Raw genomic sequence first — 24,835 nt, forward strand, 5'->3', positions numbered from 1 at the left:
ATCTATCAGGTTGTGAACCAACACCAGTATAAATCTGACTGATTTTATTTGCAACCGCTAAGCATCTTTATTGTCTGTACATCGTGTACTAACGCAAGATCTAATTAATATAATTAAGTTGAATGGGTTCTTGCAGAAAAACCCAAAGATATGTGGTGGGTAATGATAGGTTAGAATCAGATTCCTTCTCTCGGCACACGCAGTTGACGTTAACTTACGAGGTGATGAAGGACATACTGTTCTCACTTGAGCTGGCACTTAAGAGCATTCTTTGAGCATTCTGCCTCGTCAGGGTTGTAATCTCACGTGGAAGAATAGAGCTGACGAAGTGTTTCTCGATCTTTTATTTACTAAAGTCCACCATCATTTATCCAAAGTGACATAAGTTGTAAACATCAAAGCAGCAAATAAATATATATATATAAATATACTGTACAAACAAATTTCAGCTACAGCGCAAAACATCAGACCTTTAGAAACTCCTGTCAGTCTGCATAAGAGCTACCTTTAAGTCTTTACAGTCAAATAAAAGTTCTGTTTGGGGACATTCAGATTCTGCTTCTTCTCCATTTAATGCAGTGAATCCATTCTGCAGCCTCAGCCCTCTCTCTGGACAAGTCCCTCTCACGACTATTCAGACATGAGACTAGATTCCGGACTAGTCAGATTCTGGACTAGACTCTGAACTGGTCACAATCTGGACGAATCAGAGTCCGGACTAGTCAGACTCTGGACTAGTCCGACTCTGCCCCTGAGATCTCAGGCGGGATCCTCTCTATAGACTCTGTGGAGGAGCTTTGTGAGCCTCTGGGCTGAGGAGACGGATGATGAGAGCCTTGAGGTTGATCCATCCCAGAATGCATCAGGGGTAAGTAGATGTCGTCCATGTTTGGCAGCACAAACACTTTCTGCAGAGGAAGAAAAAAACAACACGACTGTGAGACTTGCGTTTCTGAACAGGAGACAGAAACAGTGTAGGCCCAGGGTTTTCTTTAACCTGGAACTCATCCTGCAGCTTCCTCTCAATCCACTCTGTGACGTGGCAGAAGGTCACCTCCCTCTCCCCCAGCTTGGGACAGACATGCAGCTCCAGCTTGGGCGGCACACAGAAGCTGTACCTGCAGAGGAGATCACATTATTTGTTTCTCACAATCAGTTGTGGTGCCGAATAAATGTTGCGTTGAGATTAGACGAATCACACCTGCCACCATGTTACAAACACAGTGGCTGATAAACAACATGAGTGTGTTTGAATGACCTTTGATAACAAGTTGTGTTAGAGCTTAACAATCTATGTCTTTGGAAATCCAGAGGTTACTTTATTTCAAATGTGAAACATATCTCAGGTAATAACAGTTCATCATATTTTTGTTTTTTTGAATCTGGCATCCTGCTTCTAATCGGTGAATGCCCTACTTATCCCTCCTATAAACCTTATCTGAACCCATGACTCATGATAAACTTCAACAAGGATAACATGACCTCAATGTGCCTTGTCCCTTTCAAATAAACAAACATATAATTAGAGTTTTTATTACTCCATAACCCCCCCCCCCCACACACACACACACACACACACACACACACACACACACACACACACACACACACACACACACACACACACACACACACACACACACACACACACACACACACACACACACACACACACACACACACACACACACACACACACACACACACACGTATCTTTTACAAATAATTCACCTCCCATTTCCTTGTCGTTTTCTGTAAAAGCAATAATCCCTTCCTTTAAGATGATGACCATCCCTTCTAAAGTAAATAGAGGAATTACAGTGATTTTATGATAGTTTTACATCTAACAAAAAACTAATTTGCCCACAAAAACAACTTTGATATCCTTTTCACAACTGAGAGATTGTTTCAGAGACACAATACAAGAGGAAGAATGTAACAAAACTTGTATCTGAACTGGAGAAATGGTTCATTGATCAAAGATAGCACACAGGTCCTTTCAAAACTATAGGAAGAAAAAGCACAATATGGTAGATGATAATTAATTATTATAAGTACTTATGTCAAATTGTAATGGTTGATTTGACTCATTGGAGAGGATTTCAGATCAGTAGGGGACATTGCTCATTTATTTTTGGTCTGACCTCCTCTATAATTAGAAAAAAAGTAGCTCTAAATTTGGCTGTTTTGTTTTTGGAAAATAAACACCAAACAACAATTGGAAGCCTCTTTTTTTTCTTGAAAGGGCAAAATCCCAATATTGTTCAATGCCATTTTTGTCACAGATAGTATGAGCACTGTGGTGTCTGTCTTCTTTATCTTATTTTTTAAACAAACTTTCCACATGTTTGTAGAAGTGTTCTCTTCTGTGTTTGAGTTTAAATTTAAAAATGTGTACTGTATAACCTGGCTTTTATTAACAAGTGACTGTAAATGCTGAATCCCTTTTACAGTCTTTAATCCGGCCTTTGGATCGGTTACAAAGCGGTTGACATTTTCTATTGTGCCCCAGCATTTAGTTTTATACCATATCCTGTCAGTAGGGGGTGGAGGGATGTTGACGACCAGAGTCCCAGACAGCTCCTGAACCTCCACAGTGAGCAGCAGGGGCGTGTTGGACATCTCCTCAAACTTCTTCTTGATGAACTCGTTCTCCGTGGCCCTCTGGAAGCACTTAGATTTAGCGATTTTGTCCACAAATCTTAAGATCTTCCTCCCGGTCTTGCCTCCCGCTGTCCTGTAAGAGAAGATTAGAGGAGACGAAGAGGAAGAGAAGAGAAGAGGAGGGGAGACTTAGTTTGATCTCGCGTTTGTGAGTAGATTCAGTATTTAGATGAGAAGTTAAAATCTGAGCAGGGATGCAAGGCTGAAATGTAAATGAAGCGGCACCCATCTGGAGTGTGATGTCAGCCCAGTTTATTTTCTGCTGCATAATGCGAGGATTCTCAACACAGTAGGGGCAGACGTGCTGCTGATTAATGGTGATGAAAGTGGAAATATTTCCCTTTAACATGATACTGTTTATGTTAATTTCATTTGACCTATTTAACTTTAACTTTTTTTGTTTGATATGAATGGTACTTTATTTTTTTTACCCTTCAGTTAGTGGTGTGGGTCCCTTCTCCCCGACCAGTCCCTGAGGCTCGGAGAGAAGCAGCTCTTCCTCATCAGAAGAACCAGCGCTGGAGGACTCTTCATCACTGTCCGCCAACACACTGGGGATTGGCCGGCAGCTGGGAGGAAGAGATTTTAGTCTTTTTTTTTTCTAAAGGAAAATAGATGCATATATAGATGGATGATGATAATCGACTTCCTCCCATTGTACAAATATGAGGTCGACATGTGCTCTCGACCAACCATGAGTGAGTCTCAGCTGTCGATCATGACTCTTAACCCTGTTTTTATAGCATCAAATAACTAATTCAAACTAGACTTAATGAAAAAGCTAACACTTGAACAAATATCAGTGTGATAAGAACTTCCTAACACAACACAATCCATCTCGTGGTCAGACATAGGACTTAGGTTGCATTATTTGTATGCATAAAAGGAGATCAGTGAAGCATCAAGTGATTTAAATCTTTTTTTCCAGTTAATCTCATACGTGTGTGGTACAAACCGTGGGCTGCCAGTTTCAGTGGCACAGTCCGCGTCCTGGCCGCCCTCTTTGCCCAGCTTGGACAAATTGAATTTAGTCTGCAGGGTCATCTGCAGGGCACCAGTGTAGACCAGCTGCAGCTCCACCCATAGGCCTGTAGGGGGCAGCACACAGAGGTCAACCCCACATGAACAAAACTAAATCAAAGCTCATGCAAACAGCCTAATCTTGGCACACACACACAGTTTTAGAGGGCAGATTAAAAAAAAAAGATTATCGGGCCAGAAAATGAAATTAATAATAAATTATGCCAGACTACCAACCCTGATCAGATGCTGACACATGCGGACTAAGCAGCAAAAATGGGGGAAATCCAGAGAACAAGGTGATTTGCTGACATGCTGTGGTGTAACAGCAGAGTGAGAGGGAGAAAGAGACTGACACAGTTTCAACTCCTCCGTCACTGGGAGTGTTGACTGCCAGAGGGCCAGATTTTAAAAACACACCCACACATACGAGCCAATATGCTGCAAAAGTTGAAGGCCATGGCTTAATGACTGCTCTGCTCCGTGAGATTACAACGGGATAACAACGTCTGATCTGATGCTTTGCAGTACTCAGCTATAATCACAAGTGTGTTTGTGTGTGTGTGTGTGTGTGTGTGTCTGTGTGTATTGCACTAACCTCTGTGGTTAGCCTCTGGTTTGGAGCAAGCAGTGATATGTGGCATGGAGCTGCCCATATCCAACTCAGTCAGGGTGAGCTCATTCATAAAGTAAGGCAGCTGCAGGGAATAAACAACGTAGTTTATAACAACATTAAATATTTTCTGCGCCTTTAAATTGCCACAGTAACCCTCTATGAAACCGTGCTCACTCGGATTTTGCTGAGCTTCTTCTGGATCTTTTGGGAAACAGCGTCGGACCAGTGCTTCTCTCGCAGGAAGTCCCAGAAAATTCGACCAATGAGAGCGTCAACCCACGCAGTCTGGCTCTTCCCAGGGTTCTCTGCTAGATCACAAGTACACTAGAGGAAAAGACACAAAAGCAGAATGTTTAGGATCATTTAGAGAAAAGAATGCAATGAACATTTTCTCTATGTACCATGAAAACTGTCTCTGGAATGTTCCTACAGCTTCATTTCATTTGCTTCACTTAATTTCATCTGCAAGCATTACGTACGTTTCCTCTGACGGTGGGGCTGGTGTCTGGGCTGCCGGCTCCAGGAGTGGACAGGGGGGTCACCTCCTCTGTGGCCAGGAGACGAGCCATGTAACTGTGGTAGTCTAACAGTAAATGGCTCCTGGTGGTGCTGAAGGTCTGACTGACATTAGCTGCAAGGATGCAGGGGACTGGGGGTGTGCAGGGGGCGTCGTCGTCACTGCCTTCCACTCTGCTGGAGCCTCTGTTGCTCGGATTACCTGAGGCATCACCGCTGGGAACCAGTTCTGGATCACCTGGAGAATCAAGGATACATTTCCCTAGTTGGTTAGGATAGGATCATTGAGGTTAGCTGCTTCCACTTATTTGAAGCCCTAATGCTAAGCTAAGCTAACAGGATTTAGTTTCTACAGCTATAAGTATTGCCCTGCAGTTATAGGCCTCCACCAGAAGCCAAAAACATGTTTATGAAGCCGCCATGACCTTTGAACATAATATTTAAATCAATTCATCCTTCAGTCCAACTCGAGGCTTGTGCCAAATTTGTAAAAAATACCTTGAGGCGTTCTTGAGATACCTCATTCACAAGAACGTGAAACACAGACAGCCTGAAGACATTTTTCCTCTGGCCAATGGCTGTCACCGTCTCACAACAAAAACATGAGTCATCTACATATATCAATCTTCTCAACTGTTGACTAGTTAAACCACTAAATTAAAATCTCTTGTCCTTCATAACTCACCATCCTTCCCCAAGAGTGAAGCAGTTTTGTACTCTATTATTTAGGGCATTTAACCTTAGTACAGCAACAGGCTAAAGGAAGTGGGACTGATTAAAATGACTGATTTGATACGGATTCTCTTCTGCGGTGCGAGGTCACAGAACCATGGTGAGATCTGTGCGTTACCACGGGATTGACTTGGAAATGCGAAGAATTGGGGCATGTTATCCATAATCCACACCCATATACACCATTTGTATAGATGCCTTATCTAGAATCCTTGTCCTCTCTAATGCATTATTAACGTTTGTCATACCCGATCTGGACTCACATCTGTCAGGCCTCTGTGTCTCTCTCTCCTTATCCCTCTCTGTGTCCATGGATGCAAAGAGGAAATGACGAAACCACTCTTCTTTCTCTCGCCCTGTGCGGCCGAAGAGGTAAAGAGGGGTGGGGGGGTCATGGACAGGTTTGGGGGACCTTGGTTTCGGACTTGACGGTTCCGCAACGGGCTCCTCGCCCCGACTCTCCTTCAGCCTTCCTCCCACATCCTGCTGTGAGCTTCCCGCCCCGGCCAGTTGGATGCAGATGGGATACTTTGGGTTCCACGTCCTCTTGCGCGCCAACACAGATGGCAGCAGGAATACCTTTGGAGAACAGTGGCAGAGTTTTTTTGTGGCAGATGTTTCATTTGTGAACTGTAAACCAATGCAGAAGAGTTTAATCAATATCAGAAGTTGATTTGACAGTTTATTTCCAGTAGACAATTATTTCAAATAAGCAAATTCCCTGTTTTTTTAACTGCAAGAATTGTACTTGATCGTGGACTTAACAGAGAGCTTTGCACTGATGGCACACATTATAAGATAAATACCATAATAGCAAATATATCTGGTCTTTCATCTATATATCCAAATTCAAATTTAAAAGCCTGAGATATTGTGCAGATATTCCCCTTCACACAGTTACTTAGGCGGCCATCATACTTTGCTCTTTTCAAGCTGAAAGCAGCGTGACTTGACAAAAGTGGCTTCGTGGACTCTTTCGTTGTATGTGGCCCTGCGGCTGATGTTGGTACGAGGGGAGTCCAGATGGAGACTAGAGCCCTCCAAGGTGGCAAACACGGATTGAGTCAGAGCTGGATGGAAGGTCTCTGGGTCGTAGTCGTGTATCTCACTCATCCAACCCTGGATAGAAGGAGGGTAAATGCTGATTTAAGTTAACATTACACACAGTTTCAAGTGAGTTAAAACACTTGACCTTAGAAAAATCACATTATGCTTGTAATAAGCCTTGAAGTTAAGAACAGAGAGAAAAGAAATGTGATTGTAAATGTATGTCAGTGACAGATTCAGGGTTGATCCGGATTATGAAACATGGTCAATTTATCTCTGGGCAATTAAACAAGCACAATTTAGTTTTTTAAACAAAGGCATAAAAAAGGAATATGTTTCGTCTTTGGGTTTCCAAACAACTTGTCTTTCCAGACTTTATCCCACTGTCAACAAACTACAGAGTTACAGATGGCGAGGATTCGGCATATGCCACAACTACGTCATCTGGGATAATTGATAGACACTTGAAAGAGTAATCTGACAAATCAAGACCACTGAGTGACTTCAGAGGTCATTCTTGAGAGACAGTTTTAAATTTACATTGTAATGTTGGCTGCGGTTGCGGCTAAGGGGTAGAGTGGACATCGTCCTCCAACCAGAAGGTCGGCAGTTCGATCCCAGTCTTCCCCATCTGCATGCCGAAGTGTCCTTAGGCAAGATGCTAAACCCAGAATGGCCACTCATAGATATTGAAAGCACTATTTGTCAATTGCTTTGGACAAAAGCATAAGCTAAATGACCTGTGATTTCAACTATTCAAAATGGATAGAAAAGGGTAAATTAGCGAGGTATCAATCGTCTCGATCAAATTTCAAGAATCAAAAGGACATTTACCTAAATGAAATTAATGTGTTGGCTATAAAATCCTGTGAGAATAGTTTAGAAAAAAGACAGTGTGAAATTTACGATGAAATGTTCATTAGGATTCCTGCATGTGAGCCGATTACAGTCATTCGATCCCCATTGTTTTATATATACTCTTACGACCAAAGGAAGGAGGAATTAGCTCAACGCTGAGTGAGCTAATTTCCCAACCATCACCACCACTCCACACCCCCACGGCCGACTCACGCCCGACAAATTACAGCTTCTTCCTGCAGCCTCTGGAGCTGTCAGTGTCTGGATGGTAACTGTCCTCTCCGGTTGCCCCGTGTCAAGCTCAGCCAGGAGGAGAACAGTAATTACCTCTGCAGCTCCAACAGTTTAATATTATTATGGTTTTAATTGCATTCTGGGCACCTCATGTAGTTACATGCCACAGACGCCTTAAGATTTGTGAAGGAACAAACTCAGCGAGTGTGAACTGACCCTGTTCAGTTTTAGAATTAATGAGCATGGATGAAGATTTATTGCAAGATCTCTTGTAACCCTGGTCTGTCTGTTTCATGAAGAAGGTTTTCTGATAGATTTTTCTCTTGTAAAAGCTGCAAGTCAGAGGCTCCTGCAGCGATTTATATTACACAATCAAAAAAATACACCTTCTTCTGTTTTCAACCCTTTTTTCACTTGTCTGAATCATTCCTTTGTACTGCCTGGTATCACTTTGAGTGTGCAGCATATTGACATTTTTATGATCCAAGATGCTACAGTGTGCCTATATAATAGTTAAATAATGCACTGCAGCAGCCTGATATAATTATTCTCCATTTGCACTGTATTGAAAACGATTGAATTATTGCAAAAACAATGTTTATCCCTGGAAGAGGTGAAAAAGTTGGTGTATTGATAAAAGTAAAACACAGCAAAGTGCAGAGGAAAGAGACGGAATAGCCGACGAAGCCTATAACTGATATGTCCACTAAAGCTTTCCAGGCAAAGATCTTAAAAAGCCTTCTACAATTAATACATTAAAACAAATATAAATACCATATCTCTATCATGTTTTTTTTTCTCTTTTGAAGTTTGAGAGGTCTGGTTAAATTGAGATTTAGTGGCGTTGTTTAATATTTTCAGTACATTTAACAAAATACGGATAATCGCTGAATACTTCTCATTCATGTCTGTTCAATATCAAGCTAAAGCAAATAGCTAGTTCACAGTTACCCTTGTCTTGCTCTTTCTCAAACTATGCCTGCCAAAGTTACAAATTAACATGTTATATCTTTTATGTTCATTTGAAGAAAATGCTTTAAGCGTTTAAAAGCAATTTTCCATTATAGAGTCGTTGTCCTGGAGTCTCTTGGGTTTGTCTGCCAATTAATTTTCAAAGTTGCATCCCAAAATGCCAAACTTCTCATTTGAGAGACGACTGTTGGGTGATACAAAATTAATTAAACTTAAAGCTGATTATTCCCTTATATGTTTTTTTCTTATTTTTTCTCAGATGCCCTTTGTGGAAGAAATGTTGAAAATGGGGTGTGAACAATGTGACATTTTCCCACTTAATAATTCATCCATTTACCTTGAGAATGTCTGGCTCAGTGTTAACAGCGCCACCTGTCAGAATCACCTCTCCGAGCAGGGTCTGTGGTGAACTGTAGGTGGGACGGGGACATTGAGACATGGAGGAACCCATCCTAATGAGCAGGAGTCCTATCAAGAAGCCCAGCGCTAATCCCAGAGCCAGGCCGGAGAAGTATGGGCTAAGAGGTAGAATGAAATAACCATAAGACAGAATGGCTACACAGAACAAACTCATGCGAGGCAGAGGATGAGGGGGCTGAGGAAGAGGTGAGGTCTGAACCAAGGGTGCTACAGGAATCTGAGAAGCAACAGGCGGTCTCCTCGCCTGTCTGTGTGTCTCCGTGGTTAACACTTGCATCATATCACCATCTGTACATATTTCCAGCTCGCCATCCCTGGTATCTATTCTGTGGTTATGCACAGGACAGGAGCGGCTGTGAATTCTCCCAGGGCTTTTAAAGTAAGGCCAGTCAAACACAGGTAAAATATCCACATCTGTTTTTCTGGAGTTCCTCCCGGGTGAGTCCGAAAGAACCGTGTCTGTGCTACTTTCCCGTCCCAAAGCTCTGGAGCCGACCTGGTGAGGTCCCTGGCTCTTGCTCTGGTGTTTGGGGCTGCCAACGCTCTCCTCTCTCATGATCTTGTTGAACATGCTGCTCAGAGGTTCCTGCACAGCCTCCGAGAGCTTCCTCTTGGTGTCCTCCAGCTCCATCTTGAAGAAGCCCCCTTTAAAAGCCTCTCCACTTGGGGAGAGTGAGCTCGGAGAAGGGGGCGCAGTGCGAGAGTCCCCATTGCTGCGGGCCCTGGGTTGGGTCAGCTGCTTCCACAGGTGGAGGTTAAGGCGGGAGTCGGATTTCGACTGCGACACTTCAGGTTCCGAGCGGGAGAGCTCCGTGGAGATCGACTTTACCAGGCTGAGAAAAGGCTTTGGTCGGAGGGTGGAGCCCTCTTTCAGCTCAAGCTCTGTGGAGAGAGACTTGACCAGGCTTGAAAAGGGTCTGTGGGTTGGCGATGATGAGCCAGGGGAGAGGAAACTGGGGCCAGGGGCAGAGCAGCTCCCTAGAGAGCTGGGCGAGGAAGGAGAAAGAGGGACGTGAAAGGCTTGGGAGTGCAACCTGCTGTCATCCTCCACAGAGAGTTGCCTCTCCTTGGAGAAAGACATGGGCGGATAGTCCACATCGTGATCGAGGGAGAAGATGAGCTCACTGTCATCAAGGCTGTCCCACTCTCCCTCGGTCCCTGTCAGCTGGATCACAATCCCTCGGGAAAGATGCCTCCTGCTCCCACAAGAGGGGGACCCCACTGGGGAGGGTTTCTGGAGAGGTCGGCCATCTCCCCGATCTTTATCCCCACTTGTCCTTTGCCCCTTTTTTCCACTCTCTGCCATTTCCTCACTTTACATCCCACAGCCAAGGCTCCTACATGTCACTGCAAAGGAATAAATAAATGTTAGTAAAAACATTCAACCGAATGGGTCAAACAAATAATGGTATTCAGGGATTGAGCCCTGTACAGAGAGAGGGGAAGGGCATCTTGTCCATGCTTGTGCTTCATTTTCGCAGAAAAACTGCTTACTGGTGCCAAATACACATTAATGTACGATTTTCAAGTAGTTTAGCTCTGACGAGATGCGGAATTCAGCATTAATCCGAAGACTAGCGAGCATGAATCAGAGCCAAGTAAGCACCTCTCCCATAGCTGTCGCTCCAAATACGGAACAGGTTTTAGAGGCTTGCGAAAATAGACGAGACAGACTTTTTCTCCCAAATGTTGCACAAACTAGGGCAGCTCAGGCTTGGATCTTATGTCTTTCGGGGTCTGATTGGATGTGTGCCCCCGTTCAAAATTATATTGTTGGACTCTGTGAGCACATGAACATGAAATGAAAAAGCATAATTTAAACTATGAGGGCTCTCCGTATGAAAACATGAGTATTTTCGGCTTCATCAAATCTCCAAACAAATATTAAGCGGAACAACTCCCCAGAGAAAGAACCATGGTTTCTGCCAGTCTCTCTCTCTCTCTCTCTCCCCCCCCCCCCCATGTGCTGACTGTCAGGCATAGAAACCCTGAGTCATAAACCTCCCTCTGATGTCTTTTTGAGCTGCTTAAAGAGTTACTTATGTAACCCTAAGACAAAAAGTGGAGGCAGTTCAAAGAGTATCGCCGTCATCCCCCCCCCCCCCCCCCCCCCCCCCATGAGGCGTTTGTGTGTCAGCAGCATGATGCAGCCACCACCTACAGACTTGTCAAAAATAAGACCAGCCGAACGCAGAACAAAGAGAGAACGTGTGTTTTCAGTGGTCGTTGTGTGGGAGGAAAGAGCAGTTCTGCATCACTGGACACGAGCGCGGAAACAAGGCACAGCCTTTCACTGGCCGTCTCTCTGGGTCAAGTGCCCTGCTCTTTATGCCAGTTAAACCCCTACCTCTCACCGGTCAGATTTACATAACTGTATTACAGCGCTGGTTCAACCAATTCCACAGCAGCTGGTGGATTCGAACTAATCGGCTCTCACCCCAAATGGACGGCGGGGGAGATAAAGCTCACGGACGCACACGCAGCCTGGCGGCATTACACTTTCCTCATAGCTTTTTGTGCAGGGTGAGAAGAGGGACCATAAGTTGCACCCAAACACACACGAGAAAGGTTAAACTGCCATCAAGATAACATTGTTCTGGGCAAGCTAATTGTAGAAAACAAACAGGACAGAACAGGCAACAACAGTTAGTTTGGAAACAGCTGGACTGGATATTGTCCCTTGTCACTGCAGCTACAAATAGACTCTATCATAACCTCATTGGCACTGGACAGATCTCCTGGGAGAAGGATCCCTCCCATGCCACTCTCCCTGAGACTTCTGTGATTTCCCCCTTTTTCTTGTAGTTTTTTCCTCACACTGGTTCAGGGTTAGGCACAGAGGATGTTGAATCTTGTACAGGTTGTTAAACCCTATGAGGCTATTTGTGATGTGTGGGCTAGACAATTGGATTGATAGATTAAGCGATGAAATCAAGCAGTTATGGCTTGGGTCGGTAAGCATTAACTTAAGCATACACTTACAAAATATGCAACTGATGACTCCTCCCATCCTCTCAGCTACGCCACCAAAACACATGAACACCCACTGTTAGAAGCCGACTTTTCCATGACTCGTTCACTAACTTCTGGCTATCGTCTCGGCTCAAGAGATGTTTATCTCATTGGCTGAAGACTTCAATCATCCACAGTGCAAGCGTAGGCAGGCAGGTCGGTTAGTGACAGACAGGCACGTCAGCAAATCATTCTATTTAGTCCGAATGAAATTATTGGTCTATTAAACTCCTTATGATAGGCCACAGAAAGCAGGTTTTTCCTCTTCTTTTCAGAAAACTTTATTTATTAATGGCTATCAGGATAGGAAGAGGATTTCAACAGTGTTGCAGAAACAATTTACGAACCCAACTTTTAAGGTTTATTTTTATGGACTTGTGTGCTACAACTATAGAGAAGCCTTGTAACTAGAACATAGGTTTGACACAAATTTCACGTATGACACCTGGTGCCATGAAAATTAAAATGTTGACCGCTTGTTACTCCAGTGTCCCATATGACGTTTACAGTGCGGGGCAAAAGTTTCTATGGACAGGATTGACGTAACATTGAAATAACCAATGTTAACACTTGGACTAAATGTGTATTGATCAACCGATCCATCTGTCCCGTTTGTCCTGCAGTCGTCAGATGTGTCACTGATAAAATGTTGCCTGATATCGGTTGTTAGTTTATGTTATGTCACTGTAATAACGTTGGTTGGCAGCTGATGACGTAGAGAGTGGTGTCCTAATTCTTAGGGGAATTTTTTTTAGCCCTCTCTCTAGTGCCCGGTCCAAATGGAGCCACAAGGGAGAGTTCTAAAAAAAAAAAATGAATCGACATCCATGCGAGCTGTTCACTGGCTCTTCTCCCGGTGAAGCTTTGAGCTAAATAGATGACATGCTGAGGTTTAGTAGATGTGAAGTGTTTACCATCTTAGTTAACTATGCCAAAATGTTCTAATTGGCACTAAACACAGAGGACAGTTGGGGTTGATGAGACCGTCAGCAATTGCTAATAAAGCGTAATAATTGACAAATTGAAAGTCAAGCATCCAATAACTGTAAGGACATTAATGATCACTAATCATGAGGGTTCATCCTTCCATTTCATGGCAATCCATCAAATTCTTATATTCTCCTGAAAACTAAATATTTGTGAAATTAGGGGATTAACTAAAGTTAGAGTTACCTGTTCATCTGGGAACCACAAGAAACATAGTCCCATCAGTCTCTAAGTTATACATGCGTGTGATAATACCTCTTAAGCAGTCACTGTGTATGCACAATGTGAAGATAGCTGCTTTTTTTTACTTTAATGCAGAAATGCAGTTTAGTCTCTGGGACTTTCCTGTTAAAATCCCTAAAATGTTGGAGAGAATCTGCGTCTGACTCTCTTGACTCTGTCCTTTGGACTTTGGGTTTAGCCGTGTTGTTGTTAGAAACATTCAGTTGCGATAACTGCACAGAAAAACTGAACAATATAAGCCTGGGTTTAAACATGGACATAAATGCGGAAACACAAGGAGGAGCAGGATAGATGAAGTGAAAACACTTCATGCAGCTTATCATGATCATTTAAGTGCATATTTGCATGGTTGTCAGGTTCCTATAAGCAGCAGCATGGGATGCTCACACATGAGCTCCTGAGAAACAAGTAGAAGAGAGCTGATGAGTGTCCCATAAGGCTGCGTGTGAAACACATCATGTGACAACTGTGGCGTGAAGCGGCACGCATCTGCTCCGAGCTCGAGTGTTCGATCAGTCCTTCACATTCTCAATCAGTGACAGTACTGACGTGTCTGTGGCTCAGTGTGAGTGTGTGTGTGTGTGTTTTGGTGAGTGTGAGTGTTTGTGTGCCACCCTCTGATCAGACACGAACAGTAACAATCTCAGATTAACATTAATGCAGGGTTTTACTGTGAAATCTGACAAATCACACAGCAGGGATTATGGGCTAAACCAACATTTGGTGGGGTGCGTTTCCAAGCTGGCTCATCTCCGTGACCCAGTGTTGATTTGCAGCTATTATAACACCACAATGCTGCCGAGCGACCCTACAATCACTGTTCCTATTCTTATGAATGGGAATATGGAAGACAAATCAAAATGACAATTCTGAAAAAATAGAGCAGAGAAACACACGCAGGTCTTTTTTATGTTTGAATGGTTATAAAATGGATATCAACTGTTGGCAGTACCTATGGAAGACGAAACTACATCCCCCCCCCCCCCCCCCCCCCCACAATACTTACAACATATAGGTAGTAGGAAACGTGGGCTGTTTAATAGAACAATCCCCATTCACACTTTTGTAAATGTAGTTAATAAAGTAAATAGGATATTATTCCATGTGTGAATACTTTTAAAATGGATACTGTGGGAGATATTGAAGCTAAACCAATCTTTTGTAATTACAAACTAGTTACGGCTGTAAAATTAAACAATCCTCATTTGCACCTTTTTAAATGTTACTAACTAAATGAACATTCAGGTATTGGTAATGTGGGCATCAGTTATTTCAGTATATTTATACAATATAATCTAATATAATTTAACATAAGACAAAATAGGTCCATTTCAATATTAGCAGATAAGATATAAACATAATTAGAATGGGAAATATTTGCACTTATATAATATTTGATTAATTGTGTATTATTGAGGGACAACGACAACATTTATAAGAGAATATCCTACACATTACCAATTTGTTGACATAATAATAAATAACAAAACTTTATATATACAGCACTTTTCAAAAACAAGTTGACAAAGTGCTTAAAAAACATAGAAACAGAAAAATTACACACACACATATATGTATATATTACATTATATAACTGATGAAACATATGGGTTCTGACACATGACATGAAGCTGGCAAATCCAGGTCATCTTTAAAACAACTTGACGCCTGAATAACAAAAGCAACAGATGAAATGATAAGACTGAAGTGGAAGCCACATAATTACATCATCATGAAGTGATGTGATCTGACAGGCACTTAGTGCTGCACCTCTCAAAAGTATGTGAGGCAATCCCAAAACAATGAGGCTCACACTATACAGAAGTAATTCACACAATGCAGCAGGCGCAGCAATTCTAGAAAGTAATCCAAGCACATTCCTCTGTGCGGGAGGAGTCATGTTTACAATACAAATGTTGACATGCAGATGTGACAGTGGATGAGAGCGGAAGTTCAAATGCATTATCACTCCTCTGGATGGAATCTCCACAGCCGTGCCAACAAGGCTTTGCAAAGAACACAAGGGGAGTTGTGTTTACTTACCCGAAACATGTTCGGTGCGCACGGTCTCCTGCAAGTCTCCTCTCCATCTGTGCGCTCAAGCAGTGGAGTGGTCTCTCTGCTCTCTCTATCCCTTTCTCCCCCTCTCTCTCTCTCTCACGTCACACACACACACACAGCCCTCTCCTGAAACCGGCTGCCTGCATCCAGATGTGTCATGCGCTGCCGAGAATCACAGCTCACCACAACTGATTATGAAAAGCATGGCCGTTGCGTTGCTTGGTAATCCAGATTAAGAGTCCTGCAGCCCCAACAGATGCGCGCACACACACACACACACACACACACACACACACAAACCCACACAAATATGCGCGGAGTGTGAATGCTGTCTAATTGTACAAAACCGGCTGAGGGAAGCAGTTCAGCCCGATGGTGGAGAACAAGTATACACTCTCTGTTCTGGACGCATCCATGCACAACTGAAGCAGTGGACCAACCCAGCTTCTACTGGTCACAGAGGGAAGTTGTGAAAAAAAGGACTTCTGCATAATGATGAATGTCCTTTTCTTCTCTATGTGTCCTTCCCCCCCATCTTGGCCTACATACGACACACTGGGAGTCCTAGCAAGGACAATATGAAGAATTGTGGTGCAGGCCCCAGCTGAGGTGAGAGACACTTAGCTCATCCATCACCGACTGGAGGAGGTGTTCCTGAAGAGCCTGATTGGCTGAATGCATCACCAACTAATGACGGTTAATATTGAGGACAGCGCAGTAAACGTAGAGTCCTATCGTTTCATTTTACTCCAACAGTCTCTCTTTATTAATATCTGTTTGTGTTTTATCATGGTAATTATCTAAAGAAGATTGCTTAAATTCTAATTTCTTTGTGTCTATCATAGTGAGGGGGTTCAGGGCCCCAATACTGTTTTTTAAAACAGAAATGTAGCACTGTGTGACACTCTGTTGTTGTCGAATTGCGAATGATTTATTGTGAATAATTCATATTAGGTCTGGGGTGGCAGTCATCTACTAATCATAGGGCTGCTGTCCCATAAAGGTCTGAGGCAACAGCAGCTGCCACTTAAAGTCAAACGTATCAACCACCTGCTGCAGAGCACATGAGGGGGTTCTACGTGTCCCCTTTAATGAGAACATTGATATGTTGGGGATTTAAGACACCAGAGGAATTCAAGACTTTTACACTCAAAGGAGATGCATCAAATTGTCCTGGTAGAGAGATAAACACTAGACACCAAGACATCTGGTTCCGACAAACCATCATCAGCATCATGTTCACCTTCAACCGTCTGTTCTGGGTTCATCAACCTGTGTATTTGTTGGATGAGTACAGCACATAAGTTTTTATTTTGTGTTACAAAGGCTGAAGTCTCCTACAGTAAATCACAATTCCATTGATAAAGAACAGCCCCGCTCTTTGCTTGTCCCCATCGCTGTTCTGTGTTTTCCTGATTGGTGGATCAGAACCTGAAGGCATCGCAGGCAGGAGCCAGCTGCACCCAGTCAGAGGAAACCTCCTCTCCTCACTGCCATGCTGTGGCTTTCATCTTTTCATTTGCAACCCAACACCCATGGCAGCTCACTCTTTGACATTATATGCATGCATGCCACTGCGGCTGGAGATTTTTTCACAAGGGGTGTGAACTAATAGGAAGGCGGATAAGTATCATGTGTCAACCTTAATTAACCTTTAAATACAAAAAGAAAGGTATTGATTTCAGCTTTGGCTCCCAGTACTCTGCAGGTGCCCAGCATTGAAAGTGCACCTAGGTAATGCGCCTCCATCACCTGATCACACAGACTATGCCTCCAAATGCGCAAGATGTCAGCGGTTGTATCCAGAAAAGTTTGGCCTCATTTCTGGATAGCGGGAGGAAGTGGAGACACAGGTAATCAAAGGTGAACATGAAACTGTGCCAAAATACGGGATTATCATCCACTAGTGTAACATTAGTAATATTAATCTAAGACATTACAAGTATTATCGTTTTTAGTCTCTACCCTCCCTCCCTCCCTCCCTCCACGTCTCCTGCACAGTGGTGAGAACACAGTCCTCACAGTCACATCAGACAGGCACCTCCCACCTCCCAGCTCCCAGCTCCTGTCCCAGATGTGGTGGTTTTTCTTCTCTTGTGTGGAGATGAGTGGTTATGAACAAAAGACTAAGCTACCAGTGCCTCCAGTTGAGGAATGAGCTACTGGCTAATGTAATAAGTCAGGGCATATAGGCTAATGTACTGTACTTAAAGGGAAAGCTCACAGAAAAAGGAAAATTCACTCATTATATACTCACCAGTATGCTGATGGATGGGTGGGTGAATTATTGAATTAATGAACCTTTGTAGTCTGCAGGAGCCTTTACAGGTTCTTGTTAATAAATCATTATTTTTCACATTATTATGCTATGATTCCATACATATCTCCTGGTAAATACTTTAATTGCTTCTTTGCATAGGAATTCAATCCCTGGCTGTATTTGCAGGGACTATGTTTAGAGGAGAGCTATGAAAGGCCTGCTCTTTAACATATCTCCCTAACATCTGGTATTATGATAATTACATAGAACAAGGATTGGTGAAATGAAAAGACTGTCAAGGCCCGAGGGGCTTCACTGCTCCCACTAGCCCCAGCACAATCTCTGTGCTGGTCTGGTGTGTGTGGGTGTGTGTGCGTGTGTGTGTGTGTGTGTGTGTGTGTGCGTGTGTGCATGCATTTTACCACAATTTATCGTGCCATTTAAGCTGTAAGGAATACTTAAATATCTATGTTGCAAATTTATTTTAGCCTTTGAATAATATGTCAGTATTTTTAAAGATCTCATTATTAATTATTAATTTTCATAATAACATTACACATCTATCATTGAAGAACCTGTGTTATTCAATTATTCAGTTTATTTATCTATTCCTCTCATGGTGGGAATTAACCGTTATGGTTTTAATGAGGGACTGTCCGAGTGTCCCCTGTTACCCCTACTGCCCTTTAAAGTAGTGAGGACCTCTCGAATGTCCTGTGAACGGTCTATAACTGATGCTGGTCCTCACACAGATAGAAGTACAAGTATAAACACAGACGTGCAGTCAGAGTTAGTTTGCCATCTGTTGAGATATGCGGCTGTTCAAAAATAGCCCTCTACCAGAAGCTTCTGTGAGTGGCTGACAGATAGACAGAGCAGGGCTCCGGTAATGTCCGTCCGGGCAAGTTGTTGTGTCTCTACAATGACCACGTGTTGGACACTAAGTCCGAAACCACTGCAAGACAGTTTGATTGGAGGATTGTTGTAAGTCTGACTCTATTTGTTCTTTTCAAAGCTACTCAAATAGAAGTTTGTTGTTTATTTTCTCTACAACCGACCGACTGTTTGAATTGGTGGAAAACTTAACTGAAAAATGGAGGAGTTTCACGACCGGTTCTTGGAATTCCACCCCATCCATGGTACCAACGTCAGACTGGACCAGTCGGAAACACAGGCCTGCCGGGTGGAGAGCTTTGCCAACGGGGTGTGTTTCAGCAAGCAGCCCCTGAAGCCTGGGGAGATTTTTCTCATAGAGATCGAGGAGAAGGAGCTGGGCTGGTGCGGCCACCTCCGCGTGGGCCTGACAGCCAGGGATCCCATGAGCTTAGAGGTGGTACCTGAATACTCCATCCCGGACCTGATGGACCTGGGAGACAGCTGGGTCTTTGCCATCACCCGCAACCACAACAAGATCGTGGAGGAGGATCCTGGGGTCCAGGAGGCAGATGGGGGAGGACTGGCAGGGGGTCGGAGGCTCGGAAGGGGGGAGGTTGAGGATCCAGCTCCAGTTCAAGGAATTGGAGGCAACAGCACGAATACAAAAACTTTCTCTATCGACTCTCACTTGCACATTGAAAATGTTTGGATCCCAAGAGACAAGCTGGTCGGTCGGAGCCGGCCCGGACGCTTCAGCCACATTTTGGATGACTTGTACAAGACCAACGCGTTGCCTCCAACAGCCAGACGCAGCAGAATAGGAGTGATGTATGTGCCTAGAGGGAGGGACCTGGCTGATATGCATATTGTCATCAATGGTGAGGACATGGGAGCGTCTGCAAAGGGGATCTCAACCGTCCAGCCCCTCTACGCAGTGGTGGACGTCTTTGCTGCCACCAAATGTGTCCGGATTGTCCAGGTGGAGTATGGATGTAAGTGGCACAAAGATTCCTTTAATCACAGACAGAATATGAGTCAATGGACCCTGGGTAGCTACAGAGTGACTACAGGTTGTGTCCCTTCAGGAGCATCTTGCACATGACTCAGATCTCAGGCTCCTAGAAAGCCACACACTCACTAGGATGACATTGTGGTAATCGTTGTTGTTTGTGAAGCATAGTCCGTAGTTGTTCTGTTCCTATTTGTGCTCACTTTGTATCGCAATGCAGTAGTTTTACATGTCTTTCAGTTGTTTTGAGTCTCTATGCAATAGTTTTACATCTCTTTTGTGGTCGCCTTGTCTCTTTTTGTTGTCATTTTGTGTCGCTTTCAGTCATGTGATGCTTTTTTAACCCTCACTTCAAACTACGGCTCTGGCACTTAGGGCTATGTGCGACAACTATAATGCTCAATAGTCAATACATGCTTTGACTCTGTTTAAAAATAAATTTCTCTTCATTACCTTTATTTTGTTGATCCACTCTTCCTCTTGTCTCTCCTCTCTGGTCTTCCAGTCTCGTCCCTGCAGACGCTGTGCAGGAAGGCCGTCCAGAAGCACATCATCCACAGGACGGCCATCGACTGGCTCGCGCTGCCAGATGCGCTGAAGCACTACTGCAAGTATGAATGAAGGATAAAGGCCTGCGATGGACAGAAATATATTTATATGGAATTTATTTTTCATTTTGAATACTAACCAGTGTGCATTCCAATGGATATACTGCTGATGTATGCTCGTCACAGATAAAACCGACCTAATTTGATATCATCTGCTTACTAAAATAAAAGTAAAAGTATTTTTTCATTGTCTGTGTGTTTACGCATCAACTTTCTCCTTGGAAACAAAATAAAAATCATAATTTTCTCTTTTCCAAGAAACTATACAGAATCAGACAAAATAGATCCGTCACATGGGTTATATGATGAGAGTGAAAAGTTAGGCTCTACAGGCTCTGTAATGCAAATGAGATACAGCATCTTCTATGTTGAGATATTCTGCTTTTCATTTTAGATTAAAAACTTTAAACCCTCTAATGAAACGGATATAAGACAAATCTTGATGGTGAATAAAATAAGTAACGTAATGATAAATACCTGCTGTTCCTGCGTCACTCCATGTTAACACTGATGCTCTGATTCCCACCACATTCCTCTTACTGGTGTCTTCATCGTTGACCTACATGTGTTGTTGTTGTCCGATACTGACATCTAGCGTTAATCTGAGGTAACAGCAGGGGGGCGGAGTTCTCGTTAATTCTCCACCAGGATCAGATCGCACGAGAGGAGGAAACCATCGCTGCTGCTGCTGCTGCTGCTGCCTCCTGCAAAGAGAAAGAATCATTTCTACTCATCTGCTGTGTAGAGACACGACAACATGTCTTTCTGTCGGTTCTTTGGTGCTGAGATCTACAAGGATCATTTCAAACCAGGTGAGCAGTGACTGGGATTCAGTCAGCAGTGACGTAACCTCCCTCTAGTCTGGATTACACAGGGTAAAAATGACATTTCACATTTATTCTGGGAACTAATTGCTTTAGTGTAAGGCCTGTACTACTTTAATTATACACATTTTATATAGGCCTTGTGTAAGATGATATGTGTAAAGGAAGGTCATGTGGAGGGACAAGAAATGTGTTTTATTTCCTAATTTAATATTTCTCAGATTTAAATGAATCGTCCCGTTGAAATGTAACAGTAACGTTACATCCTGCCTTGAGAAACCTGTTAATAATTATTAAAAAAAAAGTATAAAAAAAATTAAATCAAAAACTTTATTTCTATGGGACTTATTTTACAAATTGTGTTACAAAATACACAAACAAGAACAAAACATGGCAACAAAAATAACAGGTAACATAAAAGACAATATTAAAAAAACTAGCAACACAAAACCAGTTAAAAATTAAGCATTTAAAGGCTTCTTTATAAAAATGTTTTAATAACCAATGCTTAAAACTTAAATTTAACAAGTAGAAGGAGGGAGGTTGGTTAAAAAGCAGTGAGCATCGATTGGTACAGAAGAGCCAGCACGAGAAGACGAAGGCGTGAATAAGCTGTTATAGCTCAGGATGATATAGAATTGAAACTGAGTATCTAACAGTAGAAATGTGCCCCTGCAGGAATGTACGTGTGCTCCAAGTGTAACCATCCCCTGTTCTCCAGTCGCTCCAAGTTCCCCCACTCGTCTCCCTGGCCGGCTTTCAACGACACCATCAGGGAGGACAGTGTCACCAAGATGATGGAGTCGCTCACAGCCTTCAAGGTCAGGAGCCTGCAGCGACCTCGTCTTTAAAGGACTGTTCCATCTCAGTTTTAGAGCTGCACCATCAATTACGATCAATAATCAATACTTCCATAACTAGAAGAGGCCCTCATGTCTCCGCCAAGGCCCGACTGTCCCCTTGTATCCAATCAAGCTGCGGCAAATTGCTCACACTCATAGATATCAGTCCCCTAAACGTGCCGGATTCTTTCATCCGTAGATCTATGAATTATTTTCCGTCGTGGGGTCATGTCCCAGTCCTCCATACAATTCCATGGAAATCAGTGAGACTAAGTGGGCTGGACTAAACACACAATTTGTTCCCCTTTTCAGAAGCCATGATGAAGAGACTTTAACCGTGCCTCTTAGATGTTTGTTTCAACCATAGAATCCCCTTTAAGATGCAGTTGGCAGACACACAAGCACTAGTTTGTGTTTTGCATTCTGTAAAGTCACAGTTAACAATCAATATATAAAAACCAGACGAGTATAGTTAGGTTTAGTTAGTTCAGTTTAACAATAGTAAATCTCTTTTTCTTGTGTATTGTCTTCTAATCAGTTGCAATACATATGAGCCTCTGAGGTGTGTAAGAACTTGTTTTGTGAATAAATGGGTCACTGGACTCAAAGACATACATCAGATTGGTTTGTCTTATAGCACAGAACACGTGTCTGAACAAGTCAAGAAATCTTTATTATCACAGACTGGCAATTTGTTGTACAGCCACCAATCAGTGCATGACAACAACAAATCAATAAATATAATATATTAATCATAGAGTCGTTTAAAAGGCCAATGGCAGCATTGACAACACAATTTAACCACAAGCCTCCCCCTCCTCCTCACCTGGAGCTCACCTCTTTTCACTTCCTTTAACAATGCGCCACCCAGTGTTCGAATAATATATCACTTAAAAGAGTCGCCTTGGTTACGGGTACTGCATCAACATAAGGTGGAATAAACAAAAAACACATCATGGCTGCACCATCTAAGATACTCACCTCTTACCACCATGTGCTGCAGGAGCTAAGGGAGGGAGTGGCCAAACACTTCCTGTATTCATACCATTGGTGATATCTGCAGTGGTGTCACTAGGAGCCACGATGTGTGAGGGGAGATGTGTTAGGGTTAGGGTTCAGTGAAGCTGCCAAATCTAAGGTTGGTGGCAAGTGGCACAGTGCACAGATATGTAGGGTCTCCAGGAGAGGCGTGGCTATCCGGTCTGGCTCCTGCTGATGGAAGGGGCTATATAAGTAGTTACCTTTAAAATGTATTAGGGAGAAGAACATCGATATGTAGCCATGTGCATCAACTTAAGTTTCTTTATTGTGGTGCGTTTTCTTAAATTAACTGTTGTTTTCTCCCCTTTGCCTTCTACATATTTTTGTTATTTCGCAAAATATCGTACCACTTTTTTTGAACTGACTTTCTCCAGAGGCCTTTTCCCACATGGACCATTCAGCGGGAAATTCGGTGTTGTCCTTTATCACCAGAACCTCCCCTGACATTGTTGTTATTGTCGTTGGCACCACTTTTTCATCCTAAAATAATTGACACAGACCCACTGGAGAATGGTGGAGAATGGTCTGAAAGCAGCTTCTGAGTCTGTCTCACAGGAGTTTTAAAGGCCACTCAGGTCAGGCCTCCAACACGTGCTACAACATCAAGTTGAATTTGTAATGTTTTTGTCGTGTGCCCAGGTCCTGTGCGGCAAGTGTGGTAACGGGCTGGGCCATGAGTTTGTGAACGACGGTCCAGAGGAGGGAGTGTCGCGCTTTTGAATATTCAGCCACTCGCTCAAGTTTGTCCCCGGCAAAGGTAAGAATAAATAAATAAATAACCACAGACGTGAGTGAAATGTTTCAGACTCTAGCCGTTGTTTCATAACAATTTGATTTTAAAATTGCCGCAGACACCACAGGCTAAATAAAGTCACTTCCATCAGATCATAAAAACGCTGCCTGTCAGTGTAACGCTGTTCCGGGAAACTGGGCACGAACCACACAAACCTCACTGTCAACTATTTTAATTGGGAACTATTTTCAGACAAAAGTAGAAAATAATGAGACGTGTCCACGGCGAGATCTGTGGAAGCTCTCGGGCAAGCAGGGCGCACTTCTCACGAGAGGCGGTGGTTTGGAGGGGGCGTGTTTCTTAGTGCAGCAAACACAATGAAATTCCATTCACCTCTGTTGTGCTGAGGTTCACAGCAGTAAAGTGGAATAGGCCTTGAAACAGGCTAATGTATCCTGTGAAGTATGTTTATATTCAAATATTAAAAGAAAATACTCATCATTCACTTTATTATATTATTGTACATTATTTATTGTAGATTATTATGACTGATGTAAAAATGTCTGAGTCACAGTTTTGTTGTTGTTTTTCTTCTTCTCCTTCTCCATGTTTCTCCGTCTTCCTTTCCTTCTTCTTTATTTTCTCCTTCATCTTTTTATCCACTTTCATCTTTTTTTCCGTGGTCTCCTTATTCTCTGTCCCCTATCTACTATTGCGTCATTTTCCCCATCTTCTTCTCCTTCTCCCTCTTCTCAGCTTCTTTCTTTTTCTGCTTCCTGTCCTCCTCCTCCTCCTTCAGCTTTTTCCTGTCGATCTTCATCTTCATCTCTTCCTCCTCTTGTTAAATGAACTGTTCTGCTACTGCCCTAAAAATAATGTTTCTAGTATTTACATAATCTGTCTGAAGTGTTTTCTGTGATTATAAATTCGAATCTTTCTGACTTCTCATCTAATAATAATAATAATAATAAAATAATAATATGTGTGATAATTCCACTGTTGTCTCGACCTCAGGCAAAGACAAACAGTAAAGAGCGAGAGGTCCAGTTTAACCAAAGCTGCTGAATCTGCTGCTCGGTCCTGGACGACGTGAACGTGTCGGGTCAGTGGGTGACGCGGACGGGAGAAAGGCCCGAGAGGGACGTCCTGTCTGCTGAAGAATCTTTGACCAGTCTCTGACACGGGGACCAGGACACAACGCTGCATTAATCCTTCACTTCACATATGCCACACTCTCTGAATACCTCGTTTTTAAATACA

General features: G+C 43.0%; 3 protein-coding genes across 3 annotated transcripts; 2 read left to right on the forward strand and 1 right to left on the reverse strand.

The window, feature by feature from the left end:
* Window positions 1–496: 496 nt before the first annotated feature.
* tex2l (testis expressed 2, like) lies at window positions 497–10,387 on the reverse strand. Its single transcript, XM_053414047.1, has 11 exons — window positions 8,997–10,387; window positions 6,467–6,667; window positions 5,797–6,127; window positions 4,780–5,054; window positions 4,475–4,624; window positions 4,283–4,382; window positions 3,620–3,752; window positions 3,096–3,233; window positions 2,528–2,737; window positions 998–1,118; window positions 497–908 (listed from the first exon to the last, which is right to left on the reverse strand). The coding sequence occupies exons 1-11, from the start codon at window positions 10,383–10,385 to the stop codon at window positions 735–737; spliced, it is 3,222 nt and encodes a 1,073-aa protein (XP_053270022.1). The 5' UTR covers window positions 10,386–10,387; the 3' UTR covers window positions 497–734.
* Window positions 10,388–18,667: 8,280 nt separating this feature from the next.
* neurl2 (neuralized E3 ubiquitin protein ligase 2) lies at window positions 18,668–20,148 on the forward strand. The gene is made up of 2 exons (XM_053414283.1): window positions 18,668–19,510; window positions 20,033–20,148. The coding sequence occupies exons 1-2, from the start codon at window positions 18,736–18,738 to the stop codon at window positions 20,146–20,148; spliced, it is 891 nt and encodes a 296-aa protein (XP_053270258.1). The 5' UTR covers window positions 18,668–18,735.
* A 654-nt stretch (window positions 20,149–20,802) lies between these two features.
* msrb1b (methionine sulfoxide reductase B1b) lies at window positions 20,803–23,613 on the forward strand. Its single transcript, XM_053414193.1, has 3 exons — window positions 20,803–20,947; window positions 21,638–21,780; window positions 23,482–23,613. Exons 1-3 carry the CDS (start codon window positions 20,893–20,895, stop codon window positions 23,611–23,613), a joined length of 330 nt encoding a protein of 109 aa, XP_053270168.1. The 5' UTR covers window positions 20,803–20,892.
* Window positions 23,614–24,835: the final 1,222 nt, after the last annotated feature.

This window comes from Pleuronectes platessa, chromosome 21 (assembly GCF_947347685.1).
Source record: "Pleuronectes platessa chromosome 21, fPlePla1.1, whole genome shotgun sequence".
Taxonomy (NCBI): Eukaryota; Metazoa; Chordata; class Actinopteri; order Pleuronectiformes; family Pleuronectidae; genus Pleuronectes; species Pleuronectes platessa.